The sequence below is a fragment of the Aegilops tauschii genome, chromosome 1 (genome assembly GCF_002575655.3).
Source record: "Aegilops tauschii subsp. strangulata cultivar AL8/78 chromosome 1, Aet v6.0, whole genome shotgun sequence".
NCBI classification, from domain to species: domain Eukaryota; kingdom Viridiplantae; phylum Streptophyta; class Magnoliopsida; order Poales; family Poaceae; genus Aegilops; species Aegilops tauschii.
Genome location: NC_053035.3, coordinates 160,006,570 through 160,021,505, shown reverse-complemented (window position 1 = coordinate 160,021,505; position 14,936 = coordinate 160,006,570). Strand labels below are relative to the sequence as shown.

The following is a 14,936-nucleotide window of genomic DNA, read 5'->3' as shown; positions in this document are numbered from 1 at the left end:
GATTATGACATCAACATGAAGCATGTGCCACTCTACTGCGACAATGAAAGCACCATCAAGATTGCTAACAATCCAGTTCATCACTCGAAGACAAAGCACATTCAGATCCGTCATCACTTCCTCAGAGATCATGTCATGAAGGAAGACATTAATATTATTCACGTCAACAGTAAAGAGCAATTGGCAGATATCTTCACAAAGGCCTTGGATGAGAGAAGTTTTGCAAGCTGCGGTATGAGCTAAATATCTTAGAATCCTCAGTCCTGTGAATGGACACACATCCTAACGCTTATGCATATTGATGATTTAGGTGCGCAACACATGAAGTAACGTATATCTTCAATTCATGAAGACTTACCCTCTAAGTGTGAATACATTAAGGTGGAATTTGAGCGCCATGATAATTGTGTGCAGTGTCGGGGTCTAATATTTCCTATACGGTGGGTAACGCCACCACCACATTTTCTTGAAGATTTTCATTTGACGTCATGATTGAATTATCTTCATCTTTGGTCTGTCTTCAACATTGGTTTGATTTCAGAATTTATCGTCACAATATATATAGGGCTGGACTATTCTGTTACCCGTAACAGAATAACATTCTGTTACCCCTCCCCGCAAAAAAAAAAACATTCTGTTACCCCTCGCGTCTATAAGGGCCCGTTCCGTCGTTTGCCGAACCCCGTGGAGCCCATCGTTCCCACTCCTCTCGATCCCTAAAAAAAAAAGAGCTCCCACGCCCCACCTCCCCACTAACCGCACTCCCACCTCCCGACCAATGTGCCACCGCGCTGCCATGCCCCCCTCCTCCCTGCGTCGCCGCGCCCGGCTCCTCTCCACGCCGCCGTGCCCCCCTCCTCTCCCTGCCGCCGCGCCCCCTCCTCCCCGTGCCGTCGCGCCCCCCCTCCTCCTCGCGCTGCCACGGTACCCTCCTCCCCCACACCAGCCAGCCCCCATCCTCCCCGACTCCCGCCCCCAACCGCCATCCTCCCCCCGGCTCCGGTAGTCGCCCCACCTGTTCCTACCGCGGGTCTGACGGCACGGATCCGGCCGGCGTGGTTGGGCGGCGAGACTCACCGGGGTGGGCCTCCTCCGCCTTTGGCCCTCGACAACATTTGTGGGGAGTTCCTGCTCGCCGTTTGGTGGCACCATCTGCGCCCCCTCTAGAAGTTCGACAGGCACGCGTGCCTCAGTTCCACGACGACGAGCCAGGCAGCCGGCCTCTTCGTGACCTGCTGGCATTCCCCCTCTCGCGCTGGCGGACTGATGATGGGAGAGCCAGCTTTATCGCTAAACCGGCTTCTGCTGCCTGCTGGTACCATTGCTGGTCTCGGTGCCCTCCCTGCTCGCCCATGGCAGCGCAAGTTCATCCTCTAGCAGTTGAATTTCTATTTGTTTCTTACTTCTGGTGAAGTAGGTGAGCTGATTTTGTGGCCACTTCTATTGGTTTGTGCATCGCTAGAGGAGGACTTGGTGCTGAGGAATGGAGCGCAAGTAATGATGCTCCTTCCATTTATCTTAGGTGAGCTTGCGAATCTGCAGTACCCTTGGTGATTTTAGTAGTGCTATTAGTCATGGAATTCGAGGGTGTTTGATTTCTATTTTTCTGGGATTTTTTTAGGTGTCTGAACATGTACCTGTTTAACTGAAATGAGGTTCTTATGATCGTGTTTATTGTTAACTTATTTAGAAAAGCAATTAAGTTATATCAGGAGGGGAAAGCAATTAACTTATTCAAACATAATTGCATCAGTTCAGACTCGGAGAGGGTGTAAGTGCAGAAGAAAAATTGGTAGCACTAAAGGTTCATGATTGAAAAAGTTGTAAGTTCAACACGACGTCCCAGATAAGTTCATGAGATCAAACAAAAACAAACCCTCATGGGTCTCTCATATACGCGCGTGACATCTCTTGTTCTGTGTTGCAGCGCCTGCAACTGCTAGTTCAACTCCTGGGTCTGTGTTAATGTTGCCCATGTGAAGTTCGATGTGATTTGGTTGGACAGGAAGGGAGAAACAACATGGACAGTACGGGGCTGCTGATGAAGAACGTGTTGCTAACTAGCTCTATAAATGGTCTCTAATCCAAAGTATTTTAATTTATCTGCACTCTAGCTTGGCTTGCTATAAAAAGATGAAATATAAGATCTCATTGTGCTAAAACTTAGTAGAACCATGCAAGACGAACGAGAAAGTGTACTGAAAAAAGTTTGATTTTTATTATAGAGGAGGCCACTACTCCCTAGCGCTTTGATTTTCCTTTCTTTTAATTTTGGACAGTTCGGCTTGTTCTCCCACATGGTAGTAGACATGTATCATTCCGCACAATGATGCTTTAGCTAGCTCATTTTGTCCTGTTAGATTTTTTTCCTCAGTTCATATGCTAATTTTCTGGAGGTTCACAACGTCTCAGTGGTTCGATTTGTTGTTTGTTGAAATTCTGCTTCAACTTCTGTCACGCTTATTTGCTTATGACATGATGTGTATATATATACTGTTAGAAGTTCTAGTACATATATTACAAAAATTCACTGATAAAAAATGTATCATTTCATTATGTGTAGCACATGTTTAACACATATAATTACGAAATAGTTACTTGAACTATATAAGAGTTAAGCTTTTACTTGATTTTCAGTTCAAATTTTGCGTTCTTTTCAGTACATCAACTTTAATGTGCAGAACATCGAGGAAATCCTGAAAAATTATATGTGCACATGATAGTCACTGCTGTTTATTTAGCCAGTTTGGTAGTACATGATAGTGGATGTCTCAAAAGTATTTGTATGGAATTAGGTGCGGTGTACAGTCACTATTGCTCCATTTCATGTGTGAAAAAAACTACCTTTTGTGCATGTCATCTGTTTGTGGAATATTTCTGAGGGAGGACACAAACAGTATACATATATATAATGTCAGTACTTAATAAGAAGAACAAAAGTTCAATCTCAAAACTTTAAAAAGTTCAGTACATCAAGGTTCAGAAATCTTGCTCAGGAAGTACCTCGATTGACCCTAATTTTGAGCTACCAGGACACATCATGGTCTTTAGCTATCACATCTCATTTTTCATTTATATTTTCAGATCCTAAGGAGTTGTTGCTGTCGCTGGTCATTGCTGTCGGAGCTGCAGCGTGTCGACAAGATCCTGCAGAGCCATGAGTTGTGTATCCGGCAAGCCGGCTGCCGGTCGGGGTTCCACAAACGTGATCGATCGACCACCTCACACGATGAAATGCATGCTAATTAATTCCCTTGGAACCGCCATTGCTAACCTCATTCTTCTTTTTCTCGATAGGAAACAAGTGGGAGCGGCCGCATTGAGACTGAGGGAGACGCGCACATGCCATTATCACACATGCTAGATCCCCCGTGTAGAAGTCTTGAATTCTTTGAAGTGAGTAAATTCAGAATTTTTTCTGAATCTTGTTCATTCTGTACAAAAGTTTGGCCTTTTGGAGGTTCAAACTATAATGTCAGTGTAGTACAGGCTTCTGGTTGAGAAAGTAATGAAAATGTGTAGTTCATCAGTTCATAGATAAGCACATCTATGAGTGCATGCATCCGTTCTATCCTTTTCCTCTCTACTACTCTTCTCTCGCTAATTTGTTTTCTCTTTGAACTACAGCACGAGGGAGATTGGACGGGCTACAGATTGGCGATGTTAAATACTCTCCCTCTCAAAGAAGGTTCAGTTATAATATTCGTCTATTGTTTATGAACTGAAGCATGTTACTACTGCACTGAAGCAATTAAAGTTCAAACTGAATTAAAGTTCCATAGGCATGTTGATATTAAGGAATTGATCGCTGCATGGGACGAGTTGCTCTGCCCTTCGATCTTGTCTGTATGTCTTATTTGAAGTTCCATTTTGCCAACAAGTGTATGGTCAGATTCTCTTGAAATGTTATAAATGCCACCAGTGCTGGAGTGGTGCCGCCACACCTCTGGTTTCCCTCTGGTATTCTTTTCATATGACCTGCACCAGTTCTTCAGTGCGTGATTCGACAAAAAGACTATTAGTTCAATTACTAAATTCAAGGTGAAAAATATGAAATCCATTTACTGCTCTCTTGTCTCACTCATTCATATTATTATATGTACACAAATTCATGTCATCCTAAATTTGTTACACCGGTACGGAAGCAAAAGACAGACCCACAAGTTCATCTTTTGTGACACACTCAGTACGAATACTGATTTTAATTCAGTGCAATTATTATTTTTCATTCAGTTCATTTTGTTATTTTAGTGTGGTGCCTTATTGAGTTGCTACTCTTCCGAATTTTTGTTACCACACCCCTGTCGGGTAGTTCAGATATTCATTTTCGAGAATTATAAAGCTCGTCCATAAAAAAAGTTCAAAAAGCATTATACTTTTTCACATAGTATTGTCCAGTAAGTACAGAAGTCATGGTCTTATTTGCACATCATGCATTTTCCCTTTTGTATTGTGTTGCGTGATGGGTTACCTGGAGAATTTACTATAGCGCACAGAGTTCGAGAAAGCCAATTTGGCTCCCGGGCTCAGTTGCACCCGCTGCGACGAAAAAAATCAAAACAAATACTAGAAAAATTCAAAAAATTCCAAATTTTTTTGTGTGGTAGATAATTTGATGTGTGAGGTTCGCTGCAAATTTCAACTCGTTTGGACATTTGAGCAGCTCTCTGCACAAAAGACAAAATCGGGGTCTGTAAAAAAGTTTATTGTTCACGAACTGTTTTGACCCGATTTGTCTTTTTTGCCGAGAGATGCTCAGATATCCAAATGAGTTGAAATTTGGAGCGGACCTCACGCATCAAATTATCTACCACACAAAAAAATGGAATTTTTTTGAATTGTTCTAGTATTTGTTTTGAATTTTTTTCTGAGCGGGAGCATCTGAGCCCGGGCTCAGATGCGGATTTTCGACAGAGTTCTACATATCTTGCTAGTTTTGTTATTAGTGCGATTCTGGTTAGCGGAACTAAATTGGCTCCCTCCACCGGAAAACAGCCTGCATCAGTTCGAGAGGGGCGCATGGGTCTGTTCTATGACGACGAGTTAGGCAGCCTACCTTCGCATCATGAACTGGTGTAGTTCGATCTTGCCCGCGTTGGAAATTCCCTGATGTTGAGTGTGTCAGTACAACCCTACGCTAGAAGGCACACCTCCCCCTGGTCGCCCATCAGTCCTATGCTAGACAGTATCTTACTTAACTTGATATCTACTTTTTGAACTTGTTTTGACTCCTGAAGGTAGATGTTACTATGTGGAGCTTAAACTTCCTTCTAATTACCCTTTTAATATCTACCAGTCTTTTTGCACATGCTTTTTCCTCCTGAAGATATTTTCCACGAGTTATTGATTTAATTTTGTGCAACAGTTCGACCTCGACGTGTGTGGCAGTCCCACGAGGAGGAGCGTGGTCTATGCATCATGAAATCGAGTAGTTGGTTCCCGAGCGAGTTCCCACTTCTGAAGATGGGCTTCCATGTGGAGGAGGTGTGGAACGTAATCTGCATGGAGATCCTGATGAAGTACGATGACGGCGACATGGTGCGGGTGGACCTCATGGAGTTCGGCCGGGCTGGTGGCGGTGGGTGCTGGACGCGGATGCACAAGTTGTGCGGCTCCATCTGCCACCTCGACTCCGACCACCGCTTCCTCCCGCTCCTCATGCTTCCGACCAGGCCGCTGCTAGGTGTTGCTGCTCCATCCTGCGGCAACCTAGCGATGCCGTGGCTTGTTAGCTGCTACTTTTTGTTGCTGCTGCGAGGCAATGTGATCTAAGGAAGAAAGATTAACTCATGTTGTTATGATGTTTCAGAAATTTAAAGAATTTGGGGAAGAAAAATGATGCTTTTTCAGCTACTCACGTGAGTTGCATTTGAGCCCTCGCTATTGTCAGAATGTCAAAGCTAGTGTAACCCTTATTGAGTTGCCGCTCTTCTGAATTTTTCATGCTCTTCCATTCGATCTATTCTATGGTTGGCTAACTAGTCTGCCACTCTACAATTGTTCTTTTGTTCAGACTAATAAGCTTGCACGTGCAATGCACGTCTGAAATATGACTTAAGAGAACTTCATAGGAATTAAACGAATACACAATGTTTTTATTCTTGAACAAATACAAGCAAAAAAACTGTGTATGACGATAAATGAGTAGGAGGGGGTTATGGATCTTGCTATCTTCTCTCATGTTCCTTGTGATCTCTGTTGCGGCCGTGGTGGTCGGGATGTAATTTATATACTGTAGTCACCAAAAAATGTGGAAAATGATGAATTGACGACCGTGACTGATGTTTAATTATTTTCTTGTCACACAAACATGTTGGAAAACAGCAGTATACAAATGCAGCCACAACAACACCATGAATATTCGTCTAGAAATATGAGTTTGCTGCAAAATTGACTGATCTTCACCACTGTCAATTACTGCTACAAATATAATGAACATGCACAAAGAGAATCAAAAGTTCACCTTATCACGTATAGAAGTGGCACTTGGATTAAGAATCTGAAACATATGCATGCATGGTACCAATAACGATTGGCAGACAACGTATACGAACAAATCTTGCTTACTTTATTCAAGATATTCAGAGAAGCATGTACTGAATTTTAGGTGCATTTTCCATAGATTGTCAAAGAGATTCTGCACAGTTCTTCCATTCAAATGGTCTAGAAACTAAAAAAAATGCAGTAATCCATTGGCATAAATGCCCTACATACAATCTCCTCGAATCTTGCTTGGATTCAATCCAGCATATTTGGCATCTTTCATGCTTTGTAAAAACAAATCTTGGCCTATCGATGGATGTAGGAATAGCTACAACAATTGACATATCCAGCAGAAAATATTGATTGGCATCTTTCATGCTTTCTAATTATTTTTCTTGGGTGTAGGAAGAGGAGATAGGGCAAATTATAACATATAAAAATCCAATACCAATTGGCAGGCCAACATTCAGAGAAGCATGTACTAATTTAGCTTGTAGAAATTCAGAGAAGCATGTATTGAAGAAGCTAGCTCACGGGAAAGCATGTCGCATGATTTGATGCAGCAATTGCAGAAGAAATAACCAGTTAATCACTGACTCAATTTAGATTAAATGGGAACTATACTGTATTAAGTTGGCGAGGGGAAAAAACAATAGAGTTAGTCACTTTCAGTGTACATGAACAGTGCAGATATGCTACATCAATGTATTGATTCTATCTCTTGCTAACATCAGTATAAGTGTGCATCGGAACATGTCATGGATTTCCATATTCTGATTAGCCCCATAATAGTATTCTCCAGTTATTAATACACTTCAGAAATATATAATAGGCATTACATTTATACAGAATGTATGATAATTCAATCTGCATTGAGTTACAAAATTACAGTTGATTTTGTTTGTTTAGAAATAAAGGTACAATCAACTGTAATTAAGCATTATATGAAACACAAAAACTGGCATTGTACTGACACGGTGGCACGCTAAGGACATGCTACTTGCAAAACAAAGTAAATGAAAGTAAATCAGAACTAAAATAATCTCAAGCGGAGAGCTGAACGACAAAGTCAATACACTTGACCACGCTATAGTTCTCGAATGACCAAACTAAATTGAGATGTTTGAAACAACAAAACAGCCAGAACGGTGAGCAACACACCTAAAGCACATCACAACATGAGATCGGTCATCTGCCAATTCTCAGCTTTTTGCTTCCCGAAGAGCTATGGTAGCATGTTGCTGGAGATCCAACAGCAGTATCATCACTCTGTTGGCTGAGACATGCAGCAACATCCAACACGCCTATCAGGCTTTGCTGCACAGAGAACTTTGATGATCCAGCTGACTTTAGGACAATGGTTCCCATTGCTATCTTGTCTTAAATCAATTCGTTGATGCAACCAAACCTTGTCAATCTGCAATACATCATATTAGCCCTCTTGATTGATGCAACCAAACAAACTACAATACACCATAAATTGACTGCAACTCCAAATAAGAAAATGTTCAGATAGAAAAAGACAACAATGAACTTGAGATCAACGTTCTTGCCTACACTTTGTCAATCTCCTTCGGGTCTTGTTGACGCCTTCGAGAATTCTAGGCACTTCACGCGGAGGAAAGCAACATTCAGGCAAATCTCCATCGCTACAACAGTACATCCACCAAGTTAAAAAAAAAGGTTCCCAACTCGCCTCCACTGCTCTACAGCAAACTCAAAAGGAAAATAATGGATTCACACAGCTTTAAAGTAGGCTATTGTGAAAGGAAATCAAAATTGAATTAGAACACAACTTACAAAATTAAGGTAATTGGGAGATATGACAAAAATCCTGAAATTCTCATAACATTTGTACTCTGAATGACAACAAAAAAAGAAAAAAATCTGAATAACAACAGTAATTGGAAGGATAGAACAACATTAGCTTTAAATAGAATTAGCTAGTTGAGGCTGCAAGAACAACATACAAAGCTAGCATGGCTCTAGCAACTAACAAAGTACATTTTATGCAAGCACGCCTGACCAGCTACGGACCATTTAATCGCTGGTGCTGAAAGAGATAACTCTGAAACGCAGACCTGCACGTCTCCTTGCATCCTTGGCTATCCGTGTACCTCCCCTTTGTCTGGATGGTCTTCTTCATGTTGCAGGGGCCACCGCCCTTGGGGCTCACTGACTGTCCATTAGCTCCTGCTCCTGCTACACGACATCTCCAACCATGTTAAAAAAATGCAAATGATTCAAGATCGAATTAGTCAAGGAGTGACCTGATTCTTATGGAATCAATCTACAAATATGATCCCTCTTTGCAGATGCAAATAACATCTTTCCGCATTGTACAATTCTTCTTCTACAAGCACTCATGAGAGTTAAAAAATGCATCCATGCACCGTCTCTTTGCAGCATTGTGACAACAGTGGCACTTGCAGCAGGAAAACATATGCAGTTTTAAGAACTATATGGTATGACAATTTTATAATATGATAAAATCAATGTAAAAAATGAACAGACACTATAATTAAACTGAATCTAAATGAATTTGATCAGACTTTAGATAAATTTTCTTGATAATCTATTCCGAACGTGTAGAGAACGTCCTAATACAAGTACATTAGCGGGGTAAATCCCATGCTTTCATAGAGCACTCGCGCCATTTGAGGTCGGGATCTACCGGTTTAATTATTTTCAGTTGGTCATGATGATCGACAGACTAACTCCCATAAAGCAGAAGAGTATGGATTACAGATAGTATGATCAATCATAATGTCAGATTTCTAACTTTTGGTTATCATTTACCCTATTCCCATAGTGTTAGATAAATTCAGACTAAAATGTTCGTTAGGTCCGGGATGACGCTGATTATCACCGGTCTTTGTTTGGTCGGTTATTCATATACAACGAATCTATGAATTGGTTTGTTAAAAATTATGTGAAAATACACATGTACCAAATCCTGAAGAAAATGCAAAGCAAAAATGATTCAAATGGGCTGGTTACCAGCAAGGCGACTAATGCCTTCTGTCACTTTTCTTCCGCAAAATCTTCCTCACCCTCTATCACGACATCAGAACAACGAACATGTACCAGTGCTTGAACAAGATCACCCTAGTAGTGGAACAGCTCATCAGGTGATGCTCTCACAAGCTTTTCAGCAGAACCAAGAGCGCTTTCAACCTTGTGAAGACAAAAGAAAGAAAGGTCAGGATTATACAGTAGTTTCGCAGTGCAGCTGCATGATCCCTTAGACGTGTGAACTTCTTCTGCAAATTAGTGTCATCATCTGACAGATCATATGGCTCCCGGGATGAATCATTGAAGATGCAAAGACCTAGTATCACACATTAGTTCAACATGAGAAGAAGTACACACGCAGAGTCATGAGGGACATGAGAATGGAACGGCAATTCCAGCCACAGCCTTCAGAATTTAGAGTTTGGCACACAGCATATGAAATCAAACAAAATAAGCTCGACGCAAAATTTACCGATGAGGGAGGGCCACCCTGTGGCGTTGTTCCAGACGTACACAGCAACAGTCGTGTGCCACAGGAGAGGCGGACGGGCGTGGCCGACGGACAGGCGCGCGAGCCATAGGAGATGCGGAAGGGCGGGGCCAGCGGCGGGCGTCGTGCACCACAGGAGATGGCGGGGCTGGAGGCTGGCGTCGTAGGAGAGGCGGACGGGCCGGACAACCCGACGGCGAGCGGTGCGAAGGGAGGTTGCGCCGACGATACAGGAGATGGCGGAAGGGCGGGTCCGGCGGCAGGTGCCGTGCGCCATGGGAGAGGCAGACGGGCAGGGCGACGTCGAGCGGGGGCGAAGGGAGGTTGCACCGGCAGCGGGCGTCATACGACCATAGAGGGGAGGGAGAGGGAGCACGGCGGGGTGGGGAGGGAGGCGGGGGCGCAGTCAAGGCAGGGAAGGTCAACCTGATGAATAGGGGCTCATTTGCGTCTAGCGGCGTGTTGTGCGGCGATTTGCTTGCGTGAGGTATAGATCGTGGGAGAAGCAGGACGTGGGCGGGGTAGTCTGCAGAACATTTAATCAAGAGCGTTGATTTGTGTGGTAGACCTTCGATGTAATATAGAACGTTGAATGTGATTTAGTGGGATTGATCAAACGTCTCTGATACTTCTGTGTACACTTCGTAGTGTGGTTTTAGAGGAATTCATGTTTGCTCTTTTAATAGTAGTGTAGATGTAGATGAGAAACAACTAGGTTACTAGGCTACTAGCAGTATAGCTGAAGGAAAAAAAAACAACTTAAAAAAGAAACATGAGAAGATTCATGTTTTTAAATAAGTTCGGAAAAAAAGCACATAAGTTGAAGAAATATGCTCAAAGTTCAATTACAATCAAAAACCATGTTTAAGTTCAGGCACAACATTTCAAAAAGTACAAAAACACAAAAATTCGAAGAATGGAATTTTTCAAGTTCAACGATTTTTTAGTACTTTGTGACTGTATAAATCAAGCATGACAACGTCAGTTCAAAATCCGCACGGAAATAGTACGAGTACTCTGTTTTTCAGACACGAAAACAGCAGAATCCGTCTTTGACATATTCAAAATTACTCTCAAATGGTTGCGAATTTAAGAAAATGTTCAACATCACAAAGTTTTGCATTTTCGATACCTTTCCAACGGTATATTATCTGCCCCATTTCGACAAAGTTTTTTAAAAAATCACGTTCGAAACTAACTTTAACCGTATTTGAATTGGTATTTAAACTGTAAGGAATTAGAAAAAACTTTCTATACGCAACATAGCTTTCCAACACCGTATCATTTGCGTCAATCCGACAAACCGTTTGCAAAAAATCACAAAAATACGTTTCGCCCAGAATTTCACTGTTTTTCAAATTACTTCTAAATCATCAAAATTTTGAAAAATTCTATATATGGAAGATGCGGATTTTCACAAGCTTTCCAACGCCATCTTATTTGCTCAATTTTGAGAAACCGTTTGAAAATTATCTCCAAAATACGATTCGTGTTTTCGGTTTTTTTTTAAATGATTTTTTCAAACCTGCTCTTAAACCATAATTTTTTGCAAAAACAAATTATATGGTTGTAATGTAGATGCCAAGAGCTTTCCAACGATATATTACACGCCCCGTTTCGACAAAAAAAATTGAACTAAAGAAGACGATTTTTAACGGAAAATGAAAGCATCAGTTAAACCGCTCGAATTCATCATTCAAGTAGGGTAACAGACGAAACAGAATAGCCTAGATGTGTGTGTGTATATATATATATACATATACATATATATATATATAGACACACACACATATATGTGTTTTGTCCTTTACAGCATTCGCTTATAGCTATATCTTCAAGTTGTCATCTTCTGCACTAAGTGAATGTGATCGGACCCTAACCCCTTCTGTGCTTATCCCTCAAATTCTCTCAGTCTCTTCATATGCATTCTGTTGACATGTGTGGAATGTCTTCACTGTGCCCTTGTCAGCTGAAGATACAGAGACACACATTTAAAACTGGTTTCCTTTTTGCCTGAATACCGGAGAATCCGGAGTGACCACCCGACAAACCAGGCGCACGTGGGGTCGTGGCTCAACCTTCAATAAGTTGCATGTCTACCACGTGTCCTTTAGATGTGAACTGCCAGGGTAACCCGTGTAATTGCACTGCGCTGCCCTCCTCCTTATAAATACTTCTCCCCTCACAGTCATTATCTCTTCTTCCCCTCGCCGTCTCGCTCAAACCCTAGCGCCACCGCTACCCTCAGTCGACGCCGGAGACGAAGCGCTTTGCTGCCGCAACCTCTCTGATGTTGTCTTCACGCCGGCCGCGGACATCATCTTCTCCGCCGCCACCGTAGGTGTCTTCCGCCGCCAAGTTAGGGCGCGGGAGATTAGACTACTCGGTCTCCTTCTGCCTCATCTAGCAGTTCGTCGTGCGGTAAATAAAACTTGCTTTTTATCGCTTATTTGACCTGCTGAAAATGTCCACATCTTACAAAAGTTGTTTCTACACTTCCAAATCTATATCCTTTGTTTCTGCATCTCATAACTTGTAAGTATGTTCACTTATGCATCACAACTAGTTAGATTCCTCACTTGTACTTATTCATGCATTCATACAAATCTGGAACCAACTCACATCGATAAGTGAATGTCTTCGCACTATGAGGTCAATGTCTTCAAACTGATTTATCTTCAAAATCTTCTGAGAATGCATATGACCTCCTCCCCTTCCCTCGCATCTCTAATGTTGTCACAGGTACATGTCCGTGGGAGAATCCCTTGGTTCTCATAGTCTGCATTCATTTGTAGAGTTCTTACAGCATCACATTGAATCTCCAGAAGCCAGCTCCTGTTTAACCAGCAGATTGAAGCCAAACAGAGTTGTGCAGCCGTTCATTCTGAATCCAATGGCTGGTGGAAAATCTGCAAAGAAGGGTGGCAGGCAGCACCAAGACAACACCGCTTTAGACCTGCCACCAGATATCTATGAGCAATACAAGTCTGACCCAGAGGAAACCTATGGTGAACGCAAGACTCGAGTCCAATGGATTCAAAGATATTGGGCAGAGCAATGGTTTATGTACAACTTCTCACAAATGAGTATGCAAAGAAGAATGCAGTGAGGCCACCATGGGCCGATATTGTGTATAAGAAACTACATCCCAAGACGAAGGCTGAAACCATTGCAAAGGGCTTCTATCCTTGCATGGTTAGAGGACCACAGCCTGAGAATGCCGACGCCTCCAGTCTCCGATGGTGTCGTGAAGATGAATTGTTTGAGCAAAATCTTTAGTTCGCAAGAGCCTGTGCAGAACAAGAAGGACCTGGAATTGACTTCAACCCTGGTCCAGCAGCTCCAAGGCCAGATGGCAGTCGTGAAGCCGATCAGAATATCATTTGGCCCCTTCAATAGCTTCGATGGGCTTCTCTCCCACATTGTTGCCCAAAGGGCCACTGTCGAAGAGGCTGTAGGTGAAGAGGAACATGCTGAAGTTCCTGAGCCCCCGAAGCCAAAGAAGAAGTCTAAAGCTTCAAAGCCTTCTACTGCTCCAAAAGCTTCAAGAGTGAAGCCATTGCAATCTGCACCTCCTGAATCCAGTGTGCAGTCTGAGGATTAATCTCGTGTCTCCAAGAAATCCAAGAAGCCCAAAAAGATTTCTGGACATGACCTCACTCCTGCTAGGATTCTGCGAAATGAAGAGAATGTTATAGATCTGTCAAGCGATGAAGATCTTGCTGATGATGCTCTGGAAATGCTCATCAAGAGCAAGTAGGAGGCCAAAATCTTCAAGGATTTGCCTCTCTTTGATGCAGATATTCTCGACAACTTCATTGATGAATGGTTTGAAGATCCTACTCTCACCATTGACGATCTGCAACTGCCCATTGACATCAGTGTCACATTTCAAGGCAGCATAGCCAAGGAGCTTGCTATAGCTCAGAAAATTGTTGAGCTGAAGAATAAAATTGACTATGAGAAGGCCCAACTCAAGAAGCATATGGTACAACTCAGTGTTGTCGATGTTCAAAACTTCAAGCAAATGATGATTGACCTCAAGGCTCAGTTCAAGAAGAAACGTGAGGAAACCAAAGGCTCTCGTGAGCGCATGAAATATTATGCTGGGAAATGCGTCCAAGCTCACAATGAGGCTGTAAAGAGAAAGGCTCTTGGGCGTCCAGGCATTGACCCCAAGCTGGCTGCCAAGAAGAAGAAGAAGCCTGCTGAAGCTGAACCCGAAGCCCCAAGGCAGGAAAGACCAATCATTGTCTTCCCTGCCAGTATGACTAGCTCGATGCCAAAGGTCCCTTCTATAGCTTCCGAGCAAAAGAAGACTAAGATGGCTGAGGCCGAAGCCAAGAAGAGTAAGCACTACGATACCTCTGATGCTGCTCCCTCCTAGAAGAAGCTGAAGACAAAGTCTTCACACAAAGAACGTGCTGCTCCCCAAGAACCATTACCCATTGAGCCCATCTCTGTTGCATTGTCTGCTTCCACCAATCACGAGCGTTGTGTAGTTGTGCATGAGCCTGCTTCCACAGAGGCTCATGATTCCGAAGATATTCTAGTTGCTGGCTCCACCGCAGCTGAAGACATTGGTCACGATGACAATGTTGAAGATGATGAAGTCCTTCCTCAGATCCTACCCAACCCAGTATCATCGCCTGCTCCTACGAGCAGTGAACTGATAAGCATTGGCGGTCCCACGACGCCAATCACACAAGATGTATTCTGGGAAGAGCAACACCCCAACTCCCCGTTGCATGAAGTCATTCCTCGCACTCCACCCACTCATGTCACCACTTAGGTGTTTGAGACCTTGCAAGCAACACCAAAAGACATGGAGAAGACCACTCCTTCACCACAGGAGTCGCCCTCTTTCCGAAGGCTTCGCACAGCCCCTAGGCCCTCGGTCTCCATGTCCAGTATTCCTAAAGAGGATGTGCAAACACAAGCTTATGAA

The 14,936-nt window shown here is 42.9% G+C and overlaps 2 protein-coding genes across 37 annotated transcripts; one reads left to right on the top strand and one right to left on the bottom strand.

Annotated features, from left to right (window-relative positions):
• Nucleotides 1-684: 684 nt before the first annotated feature.
• On the top strand, nt 685-5,856 carry LOC109768504 (uncharacterized). 19 transcript variants are annotated; one of them, XM_073510173.1, is made up of 9 exons: nt 685-1,315; nt 1,463-1,522; nt 1,622-1,655; nt 1,754-1,823; nt 1,928-2,075; nt 3,085-3,205; nt 3,298-3,396; nt 3,628-3,688; nt 5,366-5,856. In XM_073510173.1, exons 6-9 carry the CDS (start codon nt 3,158-3,160, stop codon nt 5,770-5,772), a joined length of 615 nt encoding a protein of 204 aa, XP_073366274.1. In that variant the 5' UTR covers nt 685-1,315; nt 1,463-1,522; nt 1,622-1,655; nt 1,754-1,823; nt 1,928-2,075; nt 3,085-3,157; the 3' UTR covers nt 5,773-5,856. The 19 variants fall into 19 exon arrangements, with proteins under 19 accessions (XP_073366274.1, XP_040256791.1, XP_045089474.1 ...); XM_073510174.1 differs by having other exon boundaries at nt 781-1,315; nt 1,415-1,522; nt 1,759-1,823; XM_073510170.1 differs by having other exon boundaries at nt 1,165-1,315; nt 1,415-1,522.
• Nucleotides 5,857-7,378: 1,522 nt separating this feature from the next.
• Nucleotides 7,379-10,457, bottom strand: LOC109768505 (uncharacterized). 18 transcript variants are annotated; one of them, XR_012204455.1, is made up of 8 exons: nt 9,971-10,452; nt 9,698-9,814; nt 9,484-9,591; nt 8,754-8,836; nt 8,521-8,682; nt 8,284-8,342; nt 8,037-8,132; nt 7,577-7,900 (listed from the first exon to the last, which is right to left on the bottom strand). XR_012204455.1 is itself a non-coding variant. In XM_040400827.3 (6 exons), the coding sequence occupies exons 1-5, from the start codon at nt 10,332-10,334 to the stop codon at nt 8,115-8,117; spliced, it is 723 nt and encodes a 240-aa protein (XP_040256761.1). In that variant the 5' UTR covers nt 10,335-10,457; the 3' UTR covers nt 7,577-7,900; nt 8,041-8,114. The 18 variants fall into 18 exon arrangements, 9 of the variants coding, with proteins under 9 accessions (XP_040256749.1, XP_040256747.1, XP_040256761.1 ...); XR_012204453.1 differs by lacking the exon at nt 8,754-8,836 and having other exon boundaries at nt 7,379-7,900; nt 8,565-8,682; XR_012204449.1 differs by lacking the exon at nt 8,284-8,342 and having other exon boundaries at nt 7,501-7,900; nt 8,565-8,682.
• Nucleotides 10,458-14,936: the final 4,479 nt, after the last annotated feature.